This window comes from Zonotrichia leucophrys, chromosome 6 (genome assembly GCF_028769735.1).
Source record: "Zonotrichia leucophrys gambelii isolate GWCS_2022_RI chromosome 6, RI_Zleu_2.0, whole genome shotgun sequence".
NCBI classification, from domain to species: Eukaryota; Metazoa; Chordata; class Aves; order Passeriformes; family Passerellidae; genus Zonotrichia; species Zonotrichia leucophrys.
Genome location: NC_088176.1, coordinates 4,798,741 through 4,826,537, shown reverse-complemented (window position 1 = coordinate 4,826,537; position 27,797 = coordinate 4,798,741). Strand labels below are relative to the sequence as shown.

The 27,797-nt window shown below is 42.2% G+C and overlaps 1 protein-coding gene across 7 annotated transcripts in view; it reads right to left on the bottom strand.

The window, feature by feature from the left end:
- The window catches only part of FGFR2 (fibroblast growth factor receptor 2), an 80,876-nt gene that overhangs the window by 5,213 nt on the left and 47,866 nt on the right, over positions 1 to 27,797 (bottom strand). For 5 of the 7 annotated variants that reach the window (XM_064716822.1, XM_064716825.1, XM_064716826.1 and 2 more), the window contains 11 exons: positions 24,665 to 24,855; positions 21,982 to 22,126; positions 19,522 to 19,724; positions 11,579 to 11,730; positions 8,816 to 8,937; positions 8,066 to 8,176; positions 7,129 to 7,319; positions 4,172 to 4,294; positions 2,822 to 2,892; positions 976 to 1,113; positions 78 to 183 (listed from right to left, as the gene is read on the bottom strand). In XM_064716822.1, the coding sequence (XP_064572892.1) occupies positions 78 to 183; positions 976 to 1,113; positions 2,822 to 2,892; positions 4,172 to 4,294; positions 7,129 to 7,319; positions 8,066 to 8,176; positions 8,816 to 8,937; positions 11,579 to 11,730; positions 19,522 to 19,724; positions 21,982 to 22,126; positions 24,665 to 24,855 (1,553 nt within the window). The remainder of the gene's footprint in view (positions 1 to 77; positions 184 to 975; positions 1,114 to 2,821; positions 2,893 to 4,171; positions 4,295 to 7,128; positions 7,320 to 8,065; positions 8,177 to 8,815; positions 8,938 to 11,578; positions 11,731 to 19,521; positions 19,725 to 21,981; positions 22,127 to 24,664; positions 24,856 to 27,797) is intronic. The other 2 variants (XM_064716828.1, XM_064716821.1) reach the window with 1 other exon arrangement.

Below are 27,797 nucleotides of genomic sequence, written 5' to 3'. Positions count from 1 at the left end.
AATTGAATAAATTCCATCTGTCCCCTGAACAATTTTTCCTGATCAGCAGCTTGTGGGGAGGAAGACACTTTACCTACCTCATTAGTTGTGAGAGTGAGGATCCGATCCAAGTCCTCCACCAACTGTTTGAAAGTGGGTCTGTGAGAAGGCACAGCATGCCAGCAATCTCTCATCATCATATAGCTGGAAGAAACACACATTTGCCTGGCTTAATTAAAATCACACATCCTCCTCACAAACCTTTCCATGCACAGTCAGGGCTGCCCTTCACAAGGAAAGCAGTGAGCACACACAGCTCTGCTCAATGGAACACTGAAAATCTCCAAACCTGGACAACATCCCCTGTCTCAGAGGGGCTTCCTACTCCTGTCTCTCCCTTGCTCAGTGTCTAAATTACCTTTTTGTGGGCCCAATTCTGTGGCCCAGCAACTTCAAAGGTATAAATTACAATATTTTTCACATGTCAGGGATTGCAGTTTTTGTGAAGAAATTAAAATGCAAAAAAAATTAAATATAGTTAAGGTCTGTATTGGAATACCTGAAATCACACTCCCCACACCACCAGGAGATAATGCTGTGTTAAAACAGGACTTCCCAGATGTATTTTGTTCTGTATAAAAGCAGCCTAAAGTACTCCACCTTTGATTAGTGGTATGTGCAACATTTATGAATTTCCACGTTGGTAACATTAAAATCAAACAAATATGGGCGTAAAAACACTGACAGAGACTGGCTTGCAGATGATTTCTTCTTTCTGCAATAGGATCACAGCAGGGTGTGCAAAGAAGCATCCTCTGCCAAACATTCCCTGAAACCCTTCCCATACCTTTCCCTTACCCATCTATACCCTCACAAACATCCTGAATTTTAGAGTCAAGCAGTTCTGGAAGTGATTTTTCTGGGGGTGGCACTGAACACATGAACTGAGCACAGCTGTGCCCCTCAGCCCTGGCACAGCAAAATCAGAGTCCTTACAGCTCGTTGGTGCAGTTGGCAGGTTTGTCCATCCGGTGCCCTTCTTTAAGCAGCTTAAAAAGTTCCTCCACTGGGATTCCTGGGTAGGGTGACCCTCCTAAGGTGAAGATCTCCCACATTAACACACCAAATGACCAACTGCAAATCAAAGAGAAAACTGCATTAGTAGACATGCCTGGAAACAGAGAATCCCATCCCTCCTAGAGGTGTTTAAACCAGATCTGCCTGCCCAGAGCAGGACAGGGGTCTGGGAAGTGCATCAGAGGGAAGGACAGCATTTAGGATGGGGACTGACCCCAGCATGTTCCCAAATCCCCTCTTTTCCTCTGTCTGGTGTGCTCTGAGCACTGCCCAGCACTGCATCTTCACAGCTTAATGACTTACAGAGCCCTCCCAGCCCAGCTGGGGTGCAATTATGTGGCAGGATATTTTGGAAAAAGCAGACTGTTCAAAACAAAAATATTTTGCGTCACCCTGCCTTTCTTTTATTTTTTTTTTCTCTCTTTTGTTGCTAACTTCTGCTAGGAAATGAAGTGGGATAATTTTTAAGCCAGTTTTCCTGCCTCATCCTGCCTGGCTGGCAAGCTGGGGCTGTGTGGCAGGCAGCTCTGCCAGGTGAGCACCAGCACAGAGCCTGCCCAGCTCCTCTGCAGCTCCCCCAGCTCTGTATTTTAGTAAACTGTTTGCACAAACTTACAATAATATTATCTTTAGCCATCTTCAAAGCCACCATGGGGCCAAGAGTCTCCAAGGCCCAGCACTGAAATCCTCGTGTTCCCTGGCTGCTGAGGAGCTCAGGCTGACTCTCAGTCCCCAGCCAGTGAAGTGGTTTACTCCACGTTCACTTAAATATTTTGCCAAGATGTTATTTTAAAACAGAGTTTGATCCACCCTTAACCTGTGTATATAGTTTCCTTTGTAAATGATGTGGAGATTGCAGGAAACGCCTCAGCAAATGATTTTCTTAAGGAGAGAGCAGCTTGGAAACTGCTCCAGGTTAAAGAAAGAGGAGATACTTCTTATTTTCTCCATCCTGCCTTTTTCCTTTTTAACCCTGCACTGACTTGCATAACCTTTTGCTCCTCTGCTGGGAAGCATCCAGCCCTTTACAGTTAACAGCTTTTCTTGGAGAAATAAAAAACAGAATCTTCATCTGTATTGCATAAGAAATAAATGTCTACTTCAAGCACATAGAACTGTAATAGGAAGCAGAATAAACCCTGAGCAGTTGCATCAGCCAGTGGCTCTGTGCACACATTAAAAGAGTTTTGAAGTGTCAGAGTCCAATGATTTCCTATTACATGTGAAGTACTGCTGGGAAGCAACTCCACTTCTGAAAATCAGAGAAAACTTTTCCAGCGTACCCAGCCTACGTTTTATTGCACTGAATTTCAGCACAGATTTTTATAAGAAGTTTTCAGGAACTTTCTCCTTTTTTTTTTGTCGTTCTTTTCTGTCTCTCCTTTTATTTTTTTAAACCTGAAGGAAGTCCAGAGCATGTCAAAAGGCAAGCAAATTAGATAGACTCTTTGTAGCTGCACATCCGTAAATAAGTTCAAGGGGGGAAACTTCCGCAGTGACAGAAGGAGGTTAGCATTTTCCACCTTTCATGTGCTTTGAAGCTGGGCAGATTAGTAACAGAGCACTGGTTAGCAGTCTACCATAAAATCCTCACTTTCTAAGGGCAAGTCCTGTTCCATCTATTAATATGTGAAACAGAATGAAAAGTCTTAAAGGTAAAGGACAACAGCAAAATATACATGAAATATCCCAAATTTTAACAAACTCAAAGCAAAACAAGCCTCCCTTCCCATGCCCAAAACCCCAATGAAATCAGGCCACTTACACATCACTTTGATGTGTGTAAACTCTGTCAAACAGAGCTTCTGGAGCCATCCACTTTACTGGAAGCCGTCCCTGTAAGTTTGGAGAGGAAGAGGAATTAAAATGGCAGCAATTGGCAGGATGATTTCTCTAAGAGCTGTCTGCTAAAGCAACCAGCACATAATTTACCTTGAACATTTTCAGTGAGAGAACACTAAGATGGGCTAAAGTACAGAGACTGTAATAAAAATGGATACAAGCACTGAAGATAAAATTAAAAGCAATGAGAGTTCCTGAAGATTTTCCAGACTGCTTGCTATGAGAATGGTAGGATAAGTAGATCAAAATCAACAGTATCATTCTGCTATGGCTCTTTAAAGACAAAAACCCCCACAATTAATAAACTTCTGAAAAACAAGCCTGCCTGCAAAAATAAATTGATTACTAAACCAAAGAATTTTGTTTTCCTGTCCCAAAGCTCACAGTCAGAGCTGCCTGTTGCTTTGCACACACAGAGCTGGGAACTGCACTGGGTCTGAAATGGAGAAGCTTCAATCCCCTCCAATGCTGCTGTATATGGTGGTTCTGGCTTTTGGAAGTAGGCAGATGTTACCATTAAAATGCCACTAATCACTTAGTGATTTTCATAAATAAGCCACTTAACATGATTGTTAATACGAAGCCCTATTTATACAAATAAAATCTGTAGAACTCAAAGAGTTCTGCAGAGTTCCCATCACATCCCAAGTGCAGCTCAGCAGGACCTTCAGAGATCCCCTGAGGGGGTGTCAGGAGCTCAAACCAGGTATCACTGCTACATCCCAAATGTTTTATCTTCCTGATTTGGTACAGGCTAAGCAGCAAAACAGTGACAGTGTGGGGAGTAAAATCAATTTTCTCTATCTCTAGCCCCACTTTGAGATCACCATCACAACCTGTCCCTAACAAGCTTAGTACAGGCACAGGCTGAAGGCTGAATGTGACATCACCACAAGTAAACAGGATTTTTATTGTGGTTGTTGCTGGCATTGTTTGTATTGCAAGATCCTAGGCTGGGTGCTAAACCAGCTGGGATCAGCAGGAATATTTCCAATTATTACGACTGACTGGAGTCAGGGACACAATAAAAAAAAAAAGTTATTGTATTTCAGCATTTCTAATCCTCCAATATGCAGCCTCTTTGCTTATCTTTTTAACCAACTGTCCCTGTAAGAGGAGACAGAAATGCTCATGTCCTTGATCCCTGCTTTTTTTGTCTGGGATGAAAAGTGAGTCTGCTGTACAAGGAGCCCATTAACTTTACAACCATAGTTCTGAAATGAATCACTGAAAGAAACACTTGTTTCCAGAGATTAGAAAACCATCCACTTACATTAGTAGTCTTTTTATAATAATCTATATTGTTGATGTCTCTGGCTAAACCAAAGTCTGCAATTTTCATGACATTGTTTTCCGTTACCAAAACATTTCTTGCAGCCAAGTCTCGATGGATGCACTGCAAACAAAAAAGGAGAAAAAAACAGCCCACTGAAATAAACTGCAGCAAAAGTGGAAGAGCTTCAACACCACAACTAAATCTCCTTTATAGATTTTAACCTAAATGACCAGGTGGGAAAGCCACACATTCACTACAAGCCTGTGAAATATGATTTTTCTTAATTATTGCAATCCATATCCTCAGCTGCTGTTTCCATGGCCCTAGGAGGTGTCTTAGAAAATCCTGGTCTGCTTAAATATTGTATTTTTGCTAAGGTTAAAAGCTGTGTGATGACCCAGGTTGTGCCAAGCATTTGGTGATGTACTCTCCTTTACATGTGCCCAGGTACAGGTACAGCAGTTTCATCAGAAATACTGCTAATGAACATTTTTATTGTGTGGCTTCTCTTAAATTATATTGTCTCACCAGAGATAAAAGTTGGTATCCAGTCTGAATCAGTGCAACTGTTATTAATTTTAAAGATATTAATATAATTGTGAGCAGGATGTCTAGGGTGTGTTTAATTATTTCGACCTCAAGATTATAAAAATGCAATTATGAAAAGGAAAATTAAAAAAAAACCAAAACAATCAGGGTTTGACTGTTTGTTTTTAAGATAGTTTTGGTACTGAAACTAAACCTATTACCTCCTGGGAGATGTTCCCTTCACATCAGCATTATCCTGGCACTGAAGGGACTCTGTGACTGCTCTGGGTATTATTTCTGTGTTCAAGTAGCTTTATTAGGGTTGATACAAGGTGGCAGTGAGGGCATGGTATGAAACACTGCACTTTGAATCCCAGCAGGATATTTTATTTATTTTCAACTTTAATATATTGTTTCCCTCCTCAGTTTTGGATAACTTTTGACATTGCATGTTTAATTTCAGTATGTGCATAGACACACTACAAAAAGCAACATAACAACCAGTTTGTTTCTTGCTCTTTAACTTGCCCCAGCAAACTGCTGAGATCTCTTATCCCACATGGGTAAAATGAAGTTTCTGCTCCTCACTGGGTCAGCCATGGGGAAGTGCCAGGAAAAACCTGCTCCAGCAATGCCTTCAGGAGCACAGGACCAGCCAAGAGTGCACGATTTCAGCATCCCACCAGTCCTCTAACTCTGCATCAGCCATGCTGTGGTGGCAGAAACAACATGGGCCAAGCTTCCCACTTTTAAAATCATCCATCCAACCTTGGAAATGGATACTGGTTCTAAGTACAACTGCCTGCAAGGCAAAAACTTCTTGTGAGGCAAAGGGTAGGTGAACAAACATCACCTTCACCATTTTCTTTACTGAAGTCTCAGTGAGCCCCTTTATTGGGCTGAAATAACAAGAACCCTGCCCTTCTCACAGCTCATGCATGATGGCAATACCATGAGAAGAGCAGCTCTCTTATGATTCCAGCTCAGAAAATGGATCCCTAAGGGGAGAGGAAGGGTGAAATACAAACAGAAGTGGTGGGATATCTGGAGCACAGGAATGCACAGCGCTGCTCTGTGCTGCCCCTGCTCTCCCTGTGCCTTGGGCAATGCCTCTCCATCTGCCCAGCTCAGCACAGCACCAACCAAGAGCTTTTGCAAACAGAAAAGGCTGCACTGGCTCCCGGGAGTGTCCTACAGCAGCACTTGAGAGCTCCTCAGGAGGACACTTGCTCTCAGGATGGCTGATGAAAAGATTTATGTTTTCCTTTCACATCAGCTCTGTTTTCTTGGGAGCTGGCTCACTGCCAGGCAGGAGCTGCAATAATTTCAGAGAGAGATATCCTGAGGTGTGTCACCTAATCGATAGCCCTGCTTTACTGCATTAGAAGAGCTGTGCCTTGCTGTCACGCACGTCACCCTGCTGAGCTAAGATTTACTGTTTCAAAACAAAAAGAATAAAAGCAAAATTAAACCTGGATTCCCTCTCTTCTCCAACCTCTACAAGTGCAGAAAAAACAATAACAAAATCATGACTCCACACAACAGGAATGGAGGGTTACACTCAGCCCTGGTCTTTGGTTAAAAACAGCTCCATACTTGGGAGTGGACATGACTGGAAATCTGGATAAATCCCACTAACCACCCCACACCCTGCAGGAAGTACTTATCATTGCTATCTGCTGCTCTGGTTTAGCCTTTGGGTCCAAACATCACCCAGGGTATCCAGGATGGCTCGTCCACTAAGCCACAGCATGTTTACAGAGTTAGTTATACAGGGCAATTTAAGGTTTTATAACTATGATTTAATCAAAATGCTGGTTAAAAAGAAACGTTTGAAGACAGGTTTTAGAAATAAGTGTCTGGGGACACGACAAGATAAATAAATTCTTTCAACCAGCTCACTTTCCTGAAACACCAGTTTACAGTAAAGTGTATTATTCAAGTGACTAATACCCTCCACTTATTTTTGCCTCTTCTGCCCACTCTTTTTGCCCTGCTGACTTGGGTCTTTTCAACCCTGCCTGTTGTTATTCTGTACAGCCACTGAAATCATTTGTTTTACACCACGATGTGAAAGGATTTGGTTGGTTTGACTGGAAACAGGAGGCAAACAGAGGCTGCTGCTCATGGGTGGAGTGATGTGAGTTGTGTAACCAAGTGACCACCTGTGCTCCTGCATTCAAACTGCAGATACGTGCACAGCATTTACTTTAAATGATCCACTCCAGGCCTCATTTCAGCAATACTGCTAAACAAAGATGAAAAACCTTTTAAGTGCATGAATCTTCCCACTGATCTGCAGGGCTGTGGGTTACACAACCTCCTTGAGGCAGCTCCTCCTCCCCAGCAAACTCCTGAACACAAACGAGACGAGCGCAAAAATCAAACTGAGATAAAAAGCTCTGTGTTTGCTGATTTCCACCTACTTTTTGGGAAGCCAGGTACTCCATGCCTCGTGCCAGCTGGTAGGTGCAGGACACCAGGTCCTTGAATGTCATCTGCTCCTCGGGCACCCTGTTGATGTCGAAGGAGTACTCCATGCCGGGCGGGCGGCGCGCTCGCAGGTACTCCCGCAGGTTCCCCTTGGAGGCATATTCCACTATCACATACAAAGGACCTGGGCATGAAAAGAACCGTGGCAAAAGCAGGGTCAGGCACCAGGGTAAAGTGTTTTTTATGTAAAAAAAGCTTTTAGTGCACTATAATTACTTAAATGAATCAATGAAATGGGAAAATGGCAAGCACCGCCTTAAAAAATAGGAATAAAAGGTTTGGATACGGGGAAGTGATTGCCCAAAGCTCCACAGCAGGAGTGGCAGAGCCACAATTAATGCCTTAAAGTCCCTTAACCCTGCCCCAGTGCCTGTTCCTTTCAGAGTTCGCCATGTACTGAAAAACAAATATTTTCAATCACAAAATAACCTGAGATCTCTAACAAAGTGAAAGCGCGTCTTAATTTTTTTTTAAGTCCCAGAGCATTATGCCATTCTGCATCACTTTATGTAGCATAATTAGCTTTTCCAGGAGTGAAAGTACTCATTTCAAATTTGTGGGGTGCAAGTTCTCCTAAAGCAGGGCTGACAATTCAGAACAGCAGACTTGGGTAAAGGCCCTGCAAAAGGTCATTTGTTCCTTACAGCAAGGGATTAGAGAGTTTTCATATGATACAGGACCCTTTCTCATATTAAGGCTGCAACTATAATGAGAAACAGAAGTTAAAATATTGCTGTTAAGCTAAAGAAATACCTAAAAATCCTATCACGGCATGACTGCTTCCTTAAAACCTCTTGAAAAATTATGATTAATGAGACTTTCACAGACCTGTTGGAAAGTCTTGGTTTACTTTTTCTTTTCTCTACTCACCATCCTGGGTACAGGCTCCAAGAAGATTGATGATATTTTTATGCTTCCCAATCATTTTCATCATCTCCATCTCTGACACCAGGTCAGACAGGTCTTTTTCTGTGGCATCATCTGCAGAAGATACAGGTTCAGTTCATAAATTTTAGTGTGCCAGCCTCAGCTTCAGTAAGGCCCATCAGCTGGTGTAAAATATGTGTGGCTCAAAACACAAAATATGGGATTTGTTTTCCAGTTTACACTGCACATCATATATTATGGCCAAAAAATAATCTCAGCCTCTTTGGTGGACTCTTCAGTGTTATTATGTAAAGTGGCAGCACAGCAAGATCAGAGATAAAAAAGCACAGCAAGACCAGACATAAAAAAGCTGTCCTTAGCTATCAAACCTCCAATAACACTGCCTTTCCTGAAAACTACCCTTACAATTAAATTCAAAATAAATTGTTACCAACCACCTGGACTGAATGGGCTCAGATCTACACAAGGACAGCCTCTGACATGAAATAAACTGAAAGCAGAGAGACCCACACGATGCTAATACATCTCCTGGCTCCCAAATAGTCAGTGCCCAAGATAAACAGGCTGTCAAGGGTGCAGATTTACACCCCAGACTGCTGAAGGCTGAGGTCAGCTATGTGCTCTTTGACCCACCCCGCAACGATGACAGAGTTCAGATGCCACAAAAGAAAATTCTCTGGCTGAGAGCCGCCACACTGCCCGTTCTGATCCCTTATCACCCAATTTTCTTACCTTTCAACATCTTCACTGCCACGGTCACTGCTTCTTTTGGCCTGTCTTTGTCAATCCCCACCGCCTCAGCCATGACCACTTGGCCAAAGCAACCTTCTCCCAAGGGCTTGCCCAGCGTCAGCCTGGAGGTGCAAACAGCAGATTAACACACAGCATCTGCTGCAGGGGTGCAGCCAGTGAAATTCCAGGGCTAAATATAAAAACCTTTCAACTAAAAACCTTTCAGCAACTTGCTGCAGCGCGAGGGAGGGGTTTATCATATGGAAGCAATAAGGGCTGGGTGCGCGTCGGTTTCCGCGCGCGCTGGGGGGTGTTTGCTTAGGGGTGGTGGAGTGAGCAGCTCAGAAAGGCACAGCAGTCACTAAACCCAGATTTTGAGAGCTTTTTGAGCTCTGAAGGCTGCACTTGATGGCTTGTGTGGAGGGGCAGAGCTTTGGAAGAGCACAAGAGAGTGGCTGGAATTGGGGAGCAGCCAGCAGCAGGCCTGCATCTCCTGTCACTGTGACAGGGCTGCTCATCTCTGTGTCCACACTGACTGCAGGGAGGTGGGAGTCAGGTTTCAGCCACCAGAGGGTCCAGCACAGTGGCTCTTTCTTGGCTGCAGGCTCTTTGCAGCCATAAAAGTCTTGGCTGAGGGGACCAGAAGGTGCCTCCTGCCTGCAGAGCCCAGGCCCTGCTCAGAGAGGGGAGGCTGAGATTGGGAAAAACAAACTCGGTTGTGATCACAGCACTAACATCAAACCCTCCTAAAAGGAGCAGTCACTAAGTGGGCTGTGCAGAATGCATTTTTTGGAGCATATTCCTGGTAGCAAAACCTGCTTAGATCTAACAGGCAGACATAGGGATGTCGATCTCAGCTTCATGAGGAGAAAGAGATGAAATAAAAAAGAAACTTGAAAGCCTATGGGCAAAATCTTTTTGATTCCAGCCTGAGTGCTTAAGGGCTAGAGCCAGGCTCCTTTACTTGCAGAGAATACCTTGTGACATCCAGCAGCAGGAACCAGGGAGGATGCTCAGTGAGTGTGATGCTGATAATATTATCCAACATAGGGGCCAGATTCAAGCATTTTTGTAAACAAATTCTTAAGGACTTGACTTTCCATGGTCAACAGGAGGATTTCACAGATATCATAAATGTTGGGACTCAGTCTTAAAAGCCTGGACACCTGTCTTCCACCATGAAGTACAGGGAGAGGCTGTCATGCCATCAGCAGCAAAGTTGGATGAGGGATAAGTGATTTGAAACCCTGCTTATCTGCTTGGGCAGGGGACAGAAGTGAGGTGGCTCCTGCCAAGAGCAGCCAGCTCACTTTATCACATGAGGGCTCTGGCTTGGTGAGAATTCCTCGAGCTGTTTTGGGCTGGTTTCTAAAGCAAATGCAAGTTTTAAAAAGGTGCAAAGACTGAAGGGCAGCATATGCTATGCTGAGGTCACCCTGCCTTTTCTCCAGAGCTAAAAACTAAATTTAGGGTCTTGGCAGAGAACAAACATTTGCATTGGAAACTGGTTAATTTATGTGCTATTGCCCTGCTAGGACCAAAGTTACAAACCCCTCATTGTGTGCCTGCTGCCCCCCAGCCTAATAAACTGCCTCTAAATAGCCTCCTTTCATTGCAAATCTGCTCCCCCTACATTTGTGCTCAGCACTGGGTTTAAATGTTTAGCAACTCTAAAATTTTCCGCATTTAGTGGATCCCCCCAGGGCAGGGGCTGACAGGAGCACATATACAGACCCCCACTGTTGACCAGAGTGCTGCAGGTGGCAATTACAGCCTTTTACTCTTGTTTGCAGCTAAACCAATCAAATAATTTCCAGAAGAGTTATCAGAAAGCTCAAAATTACAGTTTGTCTATTCAAAAGTTACAACTCTGAACTTCCAGAGAGAGTGTCCATGATAAAAGGTGTTATTTTCTCAAAGTACCCTAAAGACTTCTTAAAGCTAGTACTAATTCTGATAAATAATGTTCATAAAGGTTCTACACCTTTGTTAACATTATCTCTCCTTTGCATGTTTTTTTTCTATATTAAGCAATACGATTACAGTTTTAATTAGATTATCCAAAAGCTCATTTTGCATATTAGTCAACAGACTTTGAAGAAAATATTATGCAGCCATGTGAATTTGAATATATCAAAATTAAGCATGCTCTGCTTGAAACCCAGCACTTTTAAGCCACAGAAATTGCACATCCATGCACCCAACGTGCAAAATGTTCCCCTAAATTAAAAATAATCATCTCTTAATACATATCAATACAAACTCAACACCAAATCCTACCCAGAGATATGACAGAAAGAAAAGATTGTACAATAGTATAATTTAGACTTTATCTCATACATATTATATTAGCTGGTTTTTTTTAATATTAGCCAATTAAATAGTTGACTAAGAAACACGGTTTAGTGTTCAGAGGTACTGCTTGGGGAAATCACCATTGCCTTTCAACAGTGCTTGCATGTGGATATTTTTCCCAGTCTAGATCACACTGAGTTTTCCTAACTCACTTCATTTCAGCAGAGCATCTGAAAGCCTGCAATAAATCTGAAAATATAACTGGGGCTGCAGGCAGAAGAAATTTCATTTCTATTTCACCCAACTGATCTCAGACAATTGAACTGAATCTTGATCTTCAGAGCAGCTTCAGGTAACTGAGATTTTTCTTTAAACCAGAGGAACCCTGGGAAGTGATGCTTCCCCCTGCCACGTGTTTGGGGTTACTCAGACACACAGGAGTGGAGTCAGGGGAAGCAATGCACGTACTTATCTCTTGGGAACTCCCACTTTGGGTCTTCTGGCAGCTCATACTCTGAGACTCCAGCCAGCATGGGGGCATCAGCAGTGGAGGAGAGGCGGGTGGTGATCCTCACCAGGGGCGTGTTGGAGTTCATGGAGGAGCTCGAGTCGGCCGACACCTGTGGTTGCAATGCAAGATGCAACAAGGAAAAAAAAAAATATGGAGATGTAATCTTGGCCCAAAAGCTGAGAAACACCAGCACCTGACACCAAGCCAGCTCAGAACCCTGGTGTTAGGAAGTGGCTGAATCAACGGTCTTGGTTCTAGTGCTCTGTTCTCACATTTAGCCTCCTCTGTATGCACAATACTGGCTCTAATGGCTGCCAGTGCTGTCAGTCTGTCCCATAAATCAAAAACCACATAAGTTTTAAATTTATTCCCTCAGAAGGCATTTTTGCTTATCATATTAATTTTTTTAAAATAAACTGGCAGTATTTACATCACTACCCTCAAATATCCAAGTGGGCGGCTTATACCATGAGCAGAGGTGACCGATAAGTTCTCTTTTTCCACTCCTAGTTGTCCATGTCACCACGTCTTTTCCCAAATCAGCACACCCAGGTGGGGCTCCATCTCTTCTCCCAAGGAAAAGCAATAGCACAAGAGTAAATGGCCTCCAGGGGAAGTTTGAATTGGATGTTAGGAACAGCTCCTTCAATGGATGGACTGTCAGGCTGCCCAGGGCAGTGGTGGAGTCACCAACCTCAGAGGGATTTGAAATATGAGCAGATGTGGCACATGGGACACGGTTTAGTGGTGGTCTTGGCAGGGTTAACATTTGGACTCAACGATCTTGAAGGTCTTTTCCAGCCTATATGATTCTACTACTTTCTATTTTCCAAGTACTCAATACTGAAAGCATCAAAGAGCTATTACAACACTTCAGTTTTCAATTAACTACATTCTTAGCCAAAGACTCTACAGGAAATGTGGGGAAGAGGTCCTAAAAATAACTCAGTTTTGAACCTCTGGAGTGTGATTTCTCATCAGCTCCAATATCATCCTTAGAGTACCAAAGGTACTTATTGATAAACATTCTGAAAAAAGAGGCTGCTGCTCCATCCATGCAATTTGTTTTGTTGTGAATCTTCTGTAAGACTCTTTCCTCAAGCCTGCAAGCATCAGCCTGACATCTGCTGCCCTCAGAGCTTCAAGTGAATACTAACACAAAACAGAAATGCTTGTATTGCAACTCTTCCCCTCCTGAGAGTGAGTCCTCCTTCTCTCTCCATGCCAAAATCGCATCTTGGCCAAGCCCAAATTCGGCAGCCAGGCTGGGATGAAGATGTCACAAAGCCATCACTGGCACCCATCCTCACACCAGGCAGCAGCAGGTTCTTCTCTTGGACCCAGCTGGGAGCCTGGAGCACCAGAGCACCCACACCCTCATCACCTGGATGAGCATCAGCTTTGCCACCAGGTTTGCTTATGTAAAATGTCACCAGGTCGCAGCTTTGTTCCACAAAATTAGATTTAAAAAGGCATCTTTCTAAAACCAGAGGTTAAGAGTGGAAAGAGGTTTCATAAGGGAGAAAATGTTAAGGGTTGCTATCAAAAAATTAATCTTGGTAACCAGATTTGCAGCTGACAGAGCTTTCCTGATATCAGAAACAGCTTCTGCACACAAGATGTGGCCATGGAAAGAGAGAGTGAAACTGCACAAACACAAGGCCACCATTCAAAAAAGAAAGGTGGACTGTTTCTGCCCCATTCATCCCACCATCATGAACGTTAATAATATTTACTTTCAGCAAATATAAGTACCTGGCACATTCCTCTAAGAAAATAAATCCAATAACCACTTGGGACACAAACAGAAAAGCAGTATTAAGGCAGACTATGGAGCTGTAAATAAATCAGTGAGTGAATATTAAATGGAGTCCTGGGAGAGAGAGATGCTGCCATGCCCAGCCTGCAGAGGGGAACTCACCTGCTGGACCAGCCAGCAGGACAACCAGGACTCCAGTTTGAAAATGATGCTTCATTAAATAAACCAGCTCAGCACCAAGAAATGTGCAAAATGTGCACATCTCCAGTGTGGCAGCTCCTCTGCCCCCAACCCTCCTTTCCTGAATTCCACTTTTCTGCTTTTTCTGGCTTCTATTTTTTCATCTCTCACCACAAACCTATCAATACTCGCTGACCACTTCCTCCATATTTCCAAAATCTACTTACTGTTCTCCAGTCATTCTACCAAGATCTTTATTCAAGTCTTGATTCTTATATTCTTTATTAATTAACATTCCTTTTTCTTCTGCACCTGTCTTTGCCATTACAGCCATTGTTTTCAAGGAACAAAAGTGAAGCTACAAAATTTAGATACCTTAGGTATCAGAAATAATCCAGAATTCTGGATTCTGTTTTTTTTGATTTTTTTTTTTGTTTTGGTTTTGGTTTTTTTGTTTGTTTTTTGGCTTTTGTTTTGTGGTTTTTTTTTTTTTTTTTAATGAATACTATCATTGTACTAGACACTGTCTGGATCTCTTCCAGAGTTTCCCTTTTTCACTACTTTTCACACTCACCATTCAGCAGCCTTAGCCTGGTTAAAGCCTATAAATACAAACTTGCAATAAACTGAAATACTCCGGTGATGCATTTTAAACACAGAGCTTAAACAGCAATAATGTATAGAAAAAAGCAGATTAAAGGCTCTGCCAGTTTCCCTTTTAACACTACTCCACGTGTTTACCTCACAGCAGAACTGTGTGATGGGCCAGAGATACTGGAGGTAACCAAAGTGCATTAATGATGAGAAATCCAGAGGAACTGCTCCACGCCTGGGAGAAGACAAATGCACTGCACTCCCAGGGAATATTCTCCTGATTGATTAACTGGAGCAGTACAAGGAGTTACAGCAGCTCAAGGGCTATAAAAATCTGCTCCAGAAAAGATGAAGCCAACCCAGCCTGGCCTGTGGTTGGGGGAGATTTTCTGGTTTGAAATGGCCTCTCACCTTTCCTGCAATAAGAAAGAATTAACCTTTGATCTCCTCCCTTGAGCATTTTTCTTTTTCACTGCCTTAGAGCACACTATAAAAGACTGAGGAAAATCCTACCTATTCCAAGGTCAGGAGACATGGTCAGCTTTAATCTACATTTAAGTGGCAGCTTTCTATATTTTTATTTTTCTTTTTTTATTTTTCTTTTTTCCAGCCTGCCACATGCAGCTCTGCTCTCCAACCCCTCACCATGCAGGTTCACCTGTCACAGGTGAATTAAACATTGTGGGGGCCCACTCAGTGTGCTGACACCCTGTTTTAGGTGATGACATTGCTCTAGGGAGGTACTTAATTCTTTAAATAAAGAAAGAAAGGTGAAAGTCAGCTTGAGTTGGGCAGAGCACTGAAAGAACCATTATGGTAAATTTTAACTCAACAGGAAGGCAGAGCTCCACCAGAAAATACTCCTTGTGTGCTCCCCTTGTGCTTTTAGCAGGCCAGGAGTGAGAACAGCACCAACCTCAGACAGACTTTGAGCTCCAAATCTGCACTGGAGAAGGAGAAAAGCCCAATGCACCCAAACCTCACCAACAATGCATGATTATATCCCAATTTTCACTCCACATCTCCCTCCCCTGACCAACACAGTGTGCTCAATCAGCTCTCAGTTAACGCTCTACAAGCATTTCTAAGCAGCAGAGCATTTAGAACAAACAAATCTTTGCTGGAATCTCTAAATGCCATGTGGCAAAATCAGCTGCAGAGCAGTGTGTAATTGTCTGTAATTGATTATGAAGGGTGTTTTCCTCCACTGATAATTCATACCATGTCCTGGAGCCTAGATCTGTCAGTTCTGGCACTCATGCTGGGACATTTTAGCAGGCATGCAGTGATTTCCTATAACTGTCAGCCTTTTTGAAGGCTCTGCAGTAAAAGTTAATTTGAAATCATATGCATATTTGTGTATTATAATTAGTAAATAATGCTGTTAGCTGCTGGTAGGAGCAGCACATCTGAGTGACCAGATGCAGGAAAATACAAGGTTAAATGCACTACACAAAATTGAGTAATCCTGATGTTAAGTACTGACATTTTAAACACATGCACCACCCCTCCATGAAAAGCACTCATTTGGAAACACTTATACACAAAATAATATCCAGTAAGTACCACAAGACAGTGGTTTCCATAAAAAAATCCAAGCAAAAAGAAAAAAATAAGATAAATATTTAAGGTAAATTCCATTCAACAATATCTTACTGACAGTTGTGTATTAATCTTTGTACTTCATAGTCTATTCCTCTAAAAAAATTATGATTTTATTGCTCAATATTACATGAAATACTACATTACTTTCCTTTTTCCTGATCACTTTTCTTTTTTTTTACATTTCTACTGCCATCATCATTTTGAATTATTGAAGTACCATTTTGAACTATTCTGCTGGGTGAGCTCAAGCCTTGCTTTAAATTGATCAGTCTTTGTTTATCACAAATACACCCATTATATCTTTATGAAGAATTAGACTCCACAACAACAATAGGCATAAATTAATGGAGTGTATTTAAAATGAAAAGCATAAAAAAAGACCATTGCTTCCTGTTTAAGACACGTGCATGTTGAGGGGGTCCAAATTTGACAGATTGGCTGTGACAGCCCTAACAAAAACCTTTAGTGATGACAAACATTTGTACTTGACTTTGAGCAAGTCACAAGAGATGGGATTGTCTTTTTGTCTGCTTCAATTACACTTTATCTGTTAAAACAAAGGTTCTACAAAATAGATGTACATCCTATTGAAGGCGAATCTGTATTCTTTTGGTTCAGTGGCCCTGTCACTTAAAGCCTGTCCTGCAAATCAGCTTGTGAGGCTCAATCCCAAAAATCCTTCATCCCCTTCCTCTCAAGCTGGTACCTCCATGCAGGTAACACTTGAACTGCTTTGAGGAAAAGAGAAGCTGCCTGCTGGATTTACCTGGAAAAACCTGCAAATTCAGTACCAGATCCTGGTGAGGATGAGGATTGCAGGGGATGGGAGCTGATAATTCCTGACTTCATCCTGACCCTTCCTACGAATGCGAACAGAACTGAATTTTGGCAGGGAAAAAACGCCTGCATGTGGGGAATGATAAAATCCTGTGGTAGCTCAGGCTAAACAGAGCAGGAGGAGCCAAACCAAACCATATGTTACTCAGCAAGACTCTTCTCCTGCTCAGACAAGATGGCATCAGAGCTGTGCAAACGTCTCTCCGTGAACCAGGATTATTTTCCAGCCCAGATCCTCAGGGACCCTGACCCAGCAGCAGAAGAGCTTTGAAAACAATATCAAGAATTTCCCAATCTGTGGCCTCATTTCTCTGGAATTCCAACAAATCCCATCACCCAGCCCTGGATCCAGCCCCATTCTCAAGCCTACCTGCCATGAGCATCTCGTTCCCTCCCATCCTCCCACCTCATCCCTCCCACACACAGCACAAAGGGAAACCTTCTCTGATCCACAGATAAATAAAGGTTTAGTGGCAAAACCCCACCAAGTTTAAATACAGTCCTCTGAAATACAAATAAACTGGAACAAAGTGAGCTTGGTGGCACAATAAAACGGGGTTGAATGATCCAGAAACACACACCCTTTAAATAAAACATCTGGATTATTTTCCAATTCTTCGCTTGTGACAACAGCCCTGAAACCCAAAACCAGATTTAAAAGATGCAGAAAGTGAAGAGCTGCTGCAGCCTCAGCACCAAGGAGAAATGAAGGAATATTCACAAGCAAATCTTCAGGGACTGCTTGTCTCATCCTGCCTTTGCAAACTGACCAGTGAAATCATCAAACCAGAAATACAGATTGCACACAATGCTTACAGTAGTTACATTTTCCTCCATGCAGGCACAAAAGCAGAGAGACCTTCAATGAGCAACTGCTGCTAACAAAACACAATTGGGAGCAGTGGGATTTTTGCTTAGGGGTTGAAATAGCATTTGCACTTTCAAATATAAATATTTTTTTTTAAAGTATTCCCAGTTTTAAAAGCAACATGCCATTTCGGCTAAAAAAATGTAAAAACACTGAAATAAATTGATAAACCCCAATGTGACAAACATGCTGTAAGACAGCTTCTTTCCCCTGTGAAAACAATAGCTTTGGAGAAGGTCCACATTGCATCATTTAAGGATAAATAGCTAAACTGAGGGCAGTGGTTGGCACTGCTGTCACATGAAATGAAATAACACTCTGCTCCCCACGGAATCATTTCCAGCTGACACAACTGAGCTCACACCAAACCCTAGGTATTTTTTATACCATCAACTTGTCTCTGAGTCATTAGGCTTTTATATTCAGGCAGAAATCTAATAAATGTCTCCTATCTAAGCAGTTGATGTGTATCTCCCTCTCTCTCTGGCTAAGCACACAACATCTGAAAGGGCTCCTTTGTCCAGAAATCTACACAGATCTTTCTAGCCAAAGAGATGTGTGAATATTGAGCTGAGGGCTTCTCATCACTCTTTCTGACACATTCAGAGTGAAAAGTCGCTCTTTGTTGCAGTGATACTCAAGCAAATGAGTAAAATAATAAAAAATAAAGGAAAAAAAACAACCCAAAGTGGAAAAGAAGGTCAGAAAAAATAAGAATTAACATTTTTTGCTCATAAGACAAACCAAGTATCTTTCAGACTGGAAAACATTCAGGTGCCCTACCTCAGGATTCTGTAAAATACTGAATTCAGAGGAAGGTAGCTAAAGCATTCCACTCCCTGGTATTTTTAACCAAGGAAATTCAGACACCATGAAACAAGGGTCCAGAAAAATGTATTGCTGTTCAGAAACTCCCACTCTGTGTGCCCATGCAGCTCATTTCAAACACTTACCCACGCTGAAGAACCCTTTTTAAGGGACATGTATTGCTCTGACAGTGACAATATTCTGGACAGGCTGCAAAAACAAGTCTGCAGAAATCCTGCACCACTTCCTCACGGTGCAGATGGACACAAAGTGAACCCTCACACCCCAATTCCCTGGGCAGAGCCTGAATCCAACCCCTCCAGAGAGAATTTTTTTGGCTGCTGAGGTGAACCCCAGCCTCAGATTCCAACATCCCCCATCCTGCAGGGCTGAAGCCTGGGGGTGCAGAGCTCTGGCCTCAAGACCTATTGCAAGAAAATCAAAACCTATTAAACTCCAGCTCCTAAAAACTCCTAAAAACACCACAAATCCTTCAGGAAAGGACAGTGTGTGAGAATGGAGGCTGTTTTGGCAAGTGGTGGCCTGTGATAATGCCAAAGTCCTGTTACTTGCTCAAGTGGTTTGTTGCTCATGGCATCAACCTCTCCAGAATTGCTCATTGCCAGCCACAAACAATTGTAAAATGTATTTCATGCGATGCTGTTGTGTGCATTTTAAATCTGGCACTTGCTTTTGTTTCTTGCTCAAAAGCATCATTATCTTAATCAAGCTGTCCAAGATCTGATATAGTATCTCCCCTATTTTTACTTTATTACAGTCTACTTTCTATTTTGGGGTGTTTTCTGGATGCCTGGCTATGAAAGCCCCTCCTTTCAGTCTTCAAAAGTCTTCCTGAGAAATACCTTTCTGTATCTGGTACCTAGTTACCACAATAATAATCACCTTAGAAACATCATAAATATACAATTAAATAGGATTCTGTTCCAAAGACCATTAAGGCAGTAACATTTTTTCCATTGACAAGCTGTGGGATCAGGCCCCAAAATACTTGAAATACTTTTTTTTTTCCTCATCTCCAGACTGCTAATACAGAACATATTTCAGTTTTTACATTTCTCCTACCCTGATTTCCTTGAGACACCCATTGTTATGCTAAGGCCTCTTCTCCATCCCACCCGCAATCCGCTATAATTTATTAACTCCCTTCTTCCCTTTCCTCAGCAGGAGGGATGTGCTGGCTTAGTTGTTGGGGTAAAAAATAAGTTTTTTGTAACTCTTTATCTACTTTCTGTTACCTGTCTGCGCAGGGGGATTCTCTTTGTGAGCTTGTGGACGGCGGGCTGGCTGCTGAAATCCGGCTTCTTGGTGGTGTTCTTCATGCGGCACATGATCACCGTCAGCACCATGCAGGCTATCAGGAACACCCCTATGCAGTAAATTGCTATTTCCAGGTAGTCTGGAGAGGTTGGGTATTCCTTTTCTTTCTCAGGAGCTGGATGGGAAGGTTTTGGGAGGGAACAATCAGGCCACAGGGTTAGCAAAAAGGGCAGCGTTCGGCACAGCACTTGGAGCAAGTAACGGTAAAATATAAAATATAACCAATTCTTGTGTGGTATTCAGAGCATTGGATGTTTAGGCCATCTTGTAATCTGAGAGTAATTCTCTTTTCCAGATTACAGCTTTGATTTTTATCTGAGAGTAATTCTTTTTTCCAGATTAGTGCTTCGATTTTTCAGTTTGCACTGAGTGTGAGCTTGTGCATCTGTGTATTCATAGACAAACATACACACGTGTCTGCCTAGGTAGGTACGTAGGTATACATTGAAATATTGCCTTAATCATATCCTTATCATATGAGTAATATCCTTAATCATATGAATAATGATTAAGGATAATTTTAGAGAGAAGCAAAAACTGTTCAAATTAGGCTCAGGTTCATTTTGTTACTCGAGTCAAAATGTATAAGTACAGCAATTTGTGTGAACCACACAAAAGCACATCCAAAGATAAAACTGTGAATTAGCTAGCCTGAATGAAAAGTGTCTAAATTTGAAAATAAATGTTTAGGCTTGAGCCTGCTTGGGTCTGCCTCTTTATTCAAAATTTGCAGTAGAATATCAAAATACAGAGGGAAGGGAGGATGAATCAGTCCCCCATCACGTCTATAAACTCAGCTTAGGGGTTTCAAAAGGGTTTCAAGGAGCTGGCTGTCCAGCTGCTCAACCAGCTGTGCTTCATGCTGGGTGCCCAACTCCCCTGAGGTCCTTTGAGGAGCCCAGTGCTGGATTAAAAAGCATAATTGAAGTGAAAAACGAATTGGCAGCGACACGTTAATTAACGAGCCCTCTTCTGCAAGGACTGCGGTCTTTCAAGTAACCTCATCAGTGGTTACTGGCCTATGAGATTAGATTTGGGAGGGAGTGGTTCTCCAGAGCTGTTTCTCTGATTGAAACCATTTTGAAGCTATCTTCAAGACAGTTATATGTGCAAACAGTGTCCCTAATCCCTTATCTGGGATTCAACCCCCGGATAAACAGCATTCCACAGCCATCAGCGGTCACTCCGCAAGCAATGCACGTTTCATGCTGAAATTTTCTTGTGCCTTTCCAGGCTTAGAAAAATACTTTGCTCAAGAAAATCGGTTTAAAAAAAAAAATGCTGTTCAAGCACTTGCAAAATGCAAACACTGCCAGCAGAAGCAAGCTCTACACAAGCACTGCTCTGCCTGCTTGGTGACACCTCACAGGCTCAGGGTTCGGTTCAGAGTGAGATGGAATAAAGCTGTCTTGTTCAATATATTTCAATAAAAGGTAAGAAATTATCTGCAGACAGTGGGAATGTTTAACTCCCACACTGTGAGGCTCAGCAACACACACATGCAGGTTTTGTACCTCTTCCTTAGGATTAACAATTAAAAAATGTTAAGCACAAGATGACCCAGCAAACCTCAGGTGGTTCATGTTTTTTTCCAAAGGAACTCCTGAGGCAGCTGCCAACGGTTATAAATGAGAAAATTTGACTAATGTCAAAACCAACTATGGTTACATCTTCTAACAGCTGATAATAATTTTCAGGCAATAAAGCACATTGATGCTTGTTTCTTCTAAGGACAGAAACATCATCAACCCCAGAACAGCAAGACATGCTTTGCAGTAAAAGCAAATGACTACTTGTTCCCTTAGAGCATGCAATGTTTAAAGATGCACAGAGCCGATTCCCAAGATATGGAAGGCACTGCTTCTGTACATGATCCTCTGGCATTGAAATTGGAATTTCCATGAGAGATTTGCATGATAGGTAAAAGTGAATTGAAGTACACTGAACAGCTCAGGCATTTTAATGAGCCAGTACATAACCATGGCCAAATTAGTTCCAAACTTTGTAACAAACTGAATTTTATCTTCTTGACAAAGTTTACAATGATTTACAGGCTGATTATCAGTTGTCTCGTTGAAGTGCTAAGGAAATGCAGCTCCTTAGCATTTCTGATGATGTAAAAACATTTCAATTAAGTGCAATAGCCACACACCCCACACCATTTTTTGTTGTTGTTGCTGTTTGATTTTTGGAGTTGCAAACTTGTGACAGAACAACTCACTGGCTTGAGACAACTGTGCTTAAAAAAACCAAAATCATTGTAAACGTCCTTTTTTTTTTTGAGACAGAAGCTGTGCTAATTCTGCAGCAATCAACAAAGGGGAGGGGGGGAAAAAAAAGAGGAAAAACCACAGAAAGAGAGCAGTGTATACCTGGCAGAACTGTCAACCATGCAGTGTGAAAGGATATCCCAATAGAATTACCCGCCAAGCATGTATACTCCCCAGCATCCTCAAAAGTTACATTCCGTATATAGAGAACCTCAATCTCTTTGTCCGTGGTGTTAACACCGGCAGCCTAAAAAAAAACAAGAGGGAAGCAAGAGAAAAAGCTAGACACTGAGAGAATTTTTGTGGATAGGGAGGTGGAGCCACGGGGCTTTGCACTTGGTAAAGGCAGAGGTGGAGAGATGCAAAGCTCCTTCCCCATCCACAATCCCTCATCCAAAAGGCGTTTACCAACAGGTCCCAGCTCACCTCAGAAAGTAATCAACACCCTTCACCAGACCTAAACTCACCACCTAAACATGCATGCAATCAAAAGACATGGAAAAATTCACCCACAAATCTTTTTTTTTTCTCCTTCTTCTTTTATGACAAGAGAAAGTTGAAAGAAAAACAAAGAGAAAACAAAGTAGGACAGAATGTGGGATCCTTCACGTGTAGAGACCTGTTTCAAAGGAAAGAATTTACTATAAAAGCATACTCTAAAATGATTAAAAAGGGATGAGTTCTGCTCCAAAAGACAACTTAGTAGCTGTCTTAGATTGTAAGTTCCTTGCATCACCCACTGCACTGCAGTTTTGAGTAGTTACTACTACTGTAAATTGTGAAGAGTTGCCAAATCTCATTTAAATCTCAAATCTGGAAATATTTGATGGTTTGCCTAGAAGGACAGTGGAAAGTATCCCAATCCTTGCTCAAAAATCAGAGATCTTGTTCAGTTGTGGCTCTTAAGGGTAGGACAAAAAATACTTCAAAGGTTTGAGAACCAGGAGATGAAAATAAAACATTTTTCTACATCTTTAAGATTGAGAGGAGAGCAAAAACTCTGCACGTTTTGTGGTTTTTACTGATCATCTTCCAGACTTGTTGCTTGACATTGTGCACCAATCCAAGTAGCAGTGATTATCCAAGCTCATACAAATGGAGTAAATCTTAGGTCTGGAACTTCCCAGCTGCCCCAAGATGGGCACGTCAGGGCATCAGCATCAAGATCTCAGTGATGGAGGATTAGAGAAATTAATGTTTGCTACTTTTGATCTCTGTTCCATTCAAAAATGTTAACTTTGAAATACAATCAAGGAATAAATGCCTTTTTATTGGACAATTTGGAGGTAAAATTAGTTGTGGGCTGCAGTCACAGGTTTGCCTGTCTTTATTGTTACTGCTGAGTAAACCCCAGTTAGTAATGGGTGAGTAAGACCTGGAAAAACCCTCCCACCTGCACAGTCACAGTGACTAAACTGACCTGACTTGTGCTCCAGGGGGTTTTTATGTGAACAGGTCACACATATACACACCTATGTGTATATATAAATACACACTGCTAGGCTGTAATTACATTATTCAAGGAGTACCCTCTGTGTCAACTGCAGAGTATGCAGAATTAGCAACACAACTGTCCAACACACACACAGACACAAAGACACCAAAGAGAGAATAAAGCTCAGCAAACAGAAACCAAAGCAGTGCTTCTGGTACGGAGAATATTGTGGGAATTTTTCCATGGCTGCTGGTGCAACACCAGCTGCATCACCAGAGGAGGATTCCACATATACCACCAAGGCCAGAGAGTATCCTACAAGCTGCCTGCAGTCTCCCAAAGCACCATTTTTTCCAGCTTGCTTTAAAAAACGTTGTTACCTTGTACACTTGGCAGAACAGAGAGCCAGGCAGACTGGTTGGCCTCCCCTATATAATTGGAGACCTTACAAATATATTCTCCAGCATCCGCCTCTGTCACATTGTACAGTGTCAGCACTTCAGCATTGGAACTATTTATCCCCGAGTGCTAGAACAGACCAATAACACAGGAGAACAAGGTCACTGCTGCCCAGAATGGACACCAATCTGTCTATGGTCCCACCACCAACACGTCACCAGAATATCAGCCTCTAAACATTGAAGGGTTTGGGGGTTTTGTTATTGTTGGGGTTTTTTTTTCCTTTTGGTTGTTGTTGTTTGGTTTTCGTACATCCGCAGCTTCACACGAAGAGTTAGAGAACAGCAGCATGGGGGGAAAAGGAATCCACCTGGGCAGGTACTGCATGGGACAAGCAGGTACAGAGCCTGTCAGAGTTTTGGAAATGCCACCCAGCTTGGAAAGCTTCATTTTCCCTGGTCAGGCTTGCTCCAAACTGGCAGGAATGACAGTACCAATACACTGCTCCACACCAGACATCTCTGTAGGCTCAGCATCCACACAGCCCAGTCCTCCAGCAAGCTTTTGGCTGCAGCTGCCATGTTTCTTTGAAATCAAGAGGCTGAAGAAACATGAAAGAAATGGAGTAGATTGTCCCAGGTATGTTTTGGATGCTTTCTACCCATACAAAAATGTCAATGATGTTCTTTAGAAGGATTTTCATTATTTTTCTGAGCAATTCATGCCTGAAACATTCAGATACAAAGGACTTTTCATGGAAGTAAAAAGGAGCAAAACAGTGTCTATAAGCTGCACAGTTAGCATTAAGACAAGCAAATGTTTATCTAACTCATCACTTCACTTCTAACATAAACATCTCCACTTTCAAAAGAAGCTCAGAACTCGAAATCCTTGGATTTACACCACGCTCTAAGGAAGGCACCACCGCTACCGGCATCTGCGAAGCCTCACCTTTAAAACCTGGAGATAAGGGAGCCCATCTGGCCCGTATTTACTGCCGTTCTTCTCCACGTGCTTTATCCACTGGATGTGGGGCTGGGCATCGCTGTAGACCTTGCAGACAAACTCCACATCCCCGCCGACCACGGCGGAGGCGTTGGCGGGGAGCCCCGCCTGCAGGATGGGCCGGTGCGGGGAGCGCTCTGCTCCAGCAGCGAACGGGGGAGAAACAGAGAGGGAGAGGGAGAGAAATAAAGATGCATAAATAAGCAAGGCTGCCAAGAAAACTGTAAGTGAACCCCAGCCAAAAAGCCCTGTAAGCCTGTTGGCTGACTCCTCCGAAATAACACCGCAGCCAAAGCGTGTAACAAAACCTGCAGTTCAAAGGAGATGGCTTGAGCGCTACACTTGTAATTTAAAGAATAGCCATTTGTGGGGAGGGGGGGAAAATGACCCTGCTTAAACACTTTGCTCGTTTTCCACGGTTTAACTCAGCCCTAATTAGGTAAAATATCTCCTTTTGGGTTTTTTTAAGCTACCGTAATTAAGTTACCTCTGAGTTCTAAAGTGTCTTGACTCGGCTTAACCTTCACACATTAAGAAGAAATATTGTTGATTAATTCTGATAAATTAATTGATTATTGATTAAAAAGAAATATTATTGATTAATCTTGGATAATTCTTGGTTTAAAACGTCTTAAAATAAACCAAAAGGAATTTCTCAAAAGTAGCAGCAGAAGCCTCAGCGTGCAGAATGCACAAATGAGGCAGCTAAACTTCCTACAATGCCCTAATCAGTGCCACCACCACCACTGCTCTCTGCTTCACCCAGACACAGCAGCAGAAACACTGCTTCATTCTTGTTCTCATGAAAACACAGGCAAATACAGAGTTCTCTGGAAAACTGAAGTGTATTTAATGTGAGCCAATTCAGCTTCTAATCTATGCCCATGCATAAGCATTTCTCACACATTTTCAGTCAACCTCTCTTGGGGAGCAGCTGAGGGAATTGGGGTTGTTTGGCTTGGAGAAAAGGAGGTTCAGGAGGGACCTTCTCACTCTCTGCAAGTCCCTGACAGGAGGTTTTAGCCAGGTGAGAGTCAGGCTCTTCTCACAAGTGACAGGTGACAAGTGACAGGACGAGAGGAAACGGCCTCAGGTAGTGCCAGGGGAAGTTTGGATTGGATACCAGGGAGAATTCCCTCACCAAAAGGGTTGCCCAGCTTTGGAACTGCCCAAGGAGGGCATCTAAAAGTCATGTATGTGTGTAGATGTGACACCTGGGGACGTGGTTTAGTGGTGGCCTTGGCACTGCTGGGTTAATGGTTGGACCCAACGATTTCAGAGGTTTTTCCAACCTAAACAATTCTGTGAATCAGAAGTGAAATGCTCACTGGCCATCCCCAGCCTCAGCTCCCCGTTCTCCCCTGCTCCAGGAATTCTTTCAAAGATAAGTGAAAAACAGCAGACCTAAATATTTATTTTTAGAGGCTATATACTGTAAAAGCTCTGACATTACAAGCCAAATCAGCTGAATTTCAAACCAAGCGTTCCTTCTTAAACATACTTGTCTCCAATAAATTGTTTCACAAGCAAACATTGTGAGTATAATAGCAAATAATGATGCCATTGAACAATGGGATCTTTTATACACTCCAATATATTTGGCATGCAGCAAACATCTACTGGGAATTTATTCACTGAGGCTATGCTGGCAGCACACTACAAAGCAGCAGTCTTATTTTACTTGTGGCAAAAGTGCATTTGCAATGCAGTTACTAAATTATTCCATGGCTATGTGTGTCATTTTCGAAGATCTAGGAACAGTTTCATATTTTTTAATTTGTAAATTGCTGTAGAACATATAAATTATTATTTTACGGTTCTGGAGAGAACTTTTAGTTTCTCACCTTATACTAAATAAGCTCTAATTCCATCTCCCTCATTCCTTCATTTGGGTACAAAACCAAGCAAGCAAAAATCTCTCTTTAATAGAAACCTTACACCATCTTCCAAAACTTATTACAGCTGCCTTCGGTATAAAATGAAACCTTAGAGAATGTTATTTAAAATGTTTTTTAGAAGTCAGTAGGCCTCATGTTTCATTTCTCCACATCAGGGTTTGATTTCCTTTGTGACCTTATTCTCTGCCCTTTAACAAACCAGAGAACGAGGCCTGAAACATCTTGGAAAAGTTCCTACTATGCCAGCATCCACACACGAGATGTGTTTAGTTTATCCTGATAGCCATCAATGATTTAATCTTTTATTGATGACTGTCAAGCATTTCCTCTACCAAAAAAGAAGAGGCAAAGCAAAGGAGTAAAAGCAGAGTTCTCACACTCTTGGCCCCCAATTGCATTTAAAAAAATTAAAGTGTGTGCATACAGAAGGGTATATATGTATGGCCATTTGTGAGATTTCTTCTCTAAGGGCAAATGTGTTAAAATGAACTTTTGTTGCCCTCCCTCACATGGATCAGTGTTCACCAATTCCTCCACTTCAGCAGAGGGGAGCAGTCCTGTGCCCAACAGGCAAACAGCACAGGAGAACAAATCCATCACCATGCAAATCCTGCAGGGCTTCATGGCAAACCTGGGTCCAAAGAGCCCACAAAATACACTCAGGATTGGGGAAAATAACTACAAAGAAACTTCCACTAATTACCAATGACCAAGCTTAATTTTGTTCAGCACCGTCTCCTGGAAATACTCATTTCAGGATATTATCCAAAAACATCCTGAAGTTTTCCTACCTCTCTGCAAACCCACACACATCTCAGGACTCTGTTCAGCACAGGTACTGTCAAAGCCATATTCATAAATCTCACATCACTATTCAGCATTTAAAATACAAGCCGTACATTTGTAAGCAGATATCATCACTCAAACAGCTAGCTGCACTAATATTAGATGGAAACAGTGTGTTCCTTTTTACTGAGCACCAGCAAAGGAGTCAAAGTTGCCTTCAAAAAAATCTTTTAAGGCTGCTGAAAGTGAAATTATCATTACTGAATAATTATAATCAGGATCATCACTACAACATTGTGACCATATACATCTCTAGTTATTTAAACAATATTTTCATACAAAACAAGCCGGCAACAAATCTCATAGCTCTGGAACCTGATTTCACTATTCCTCTT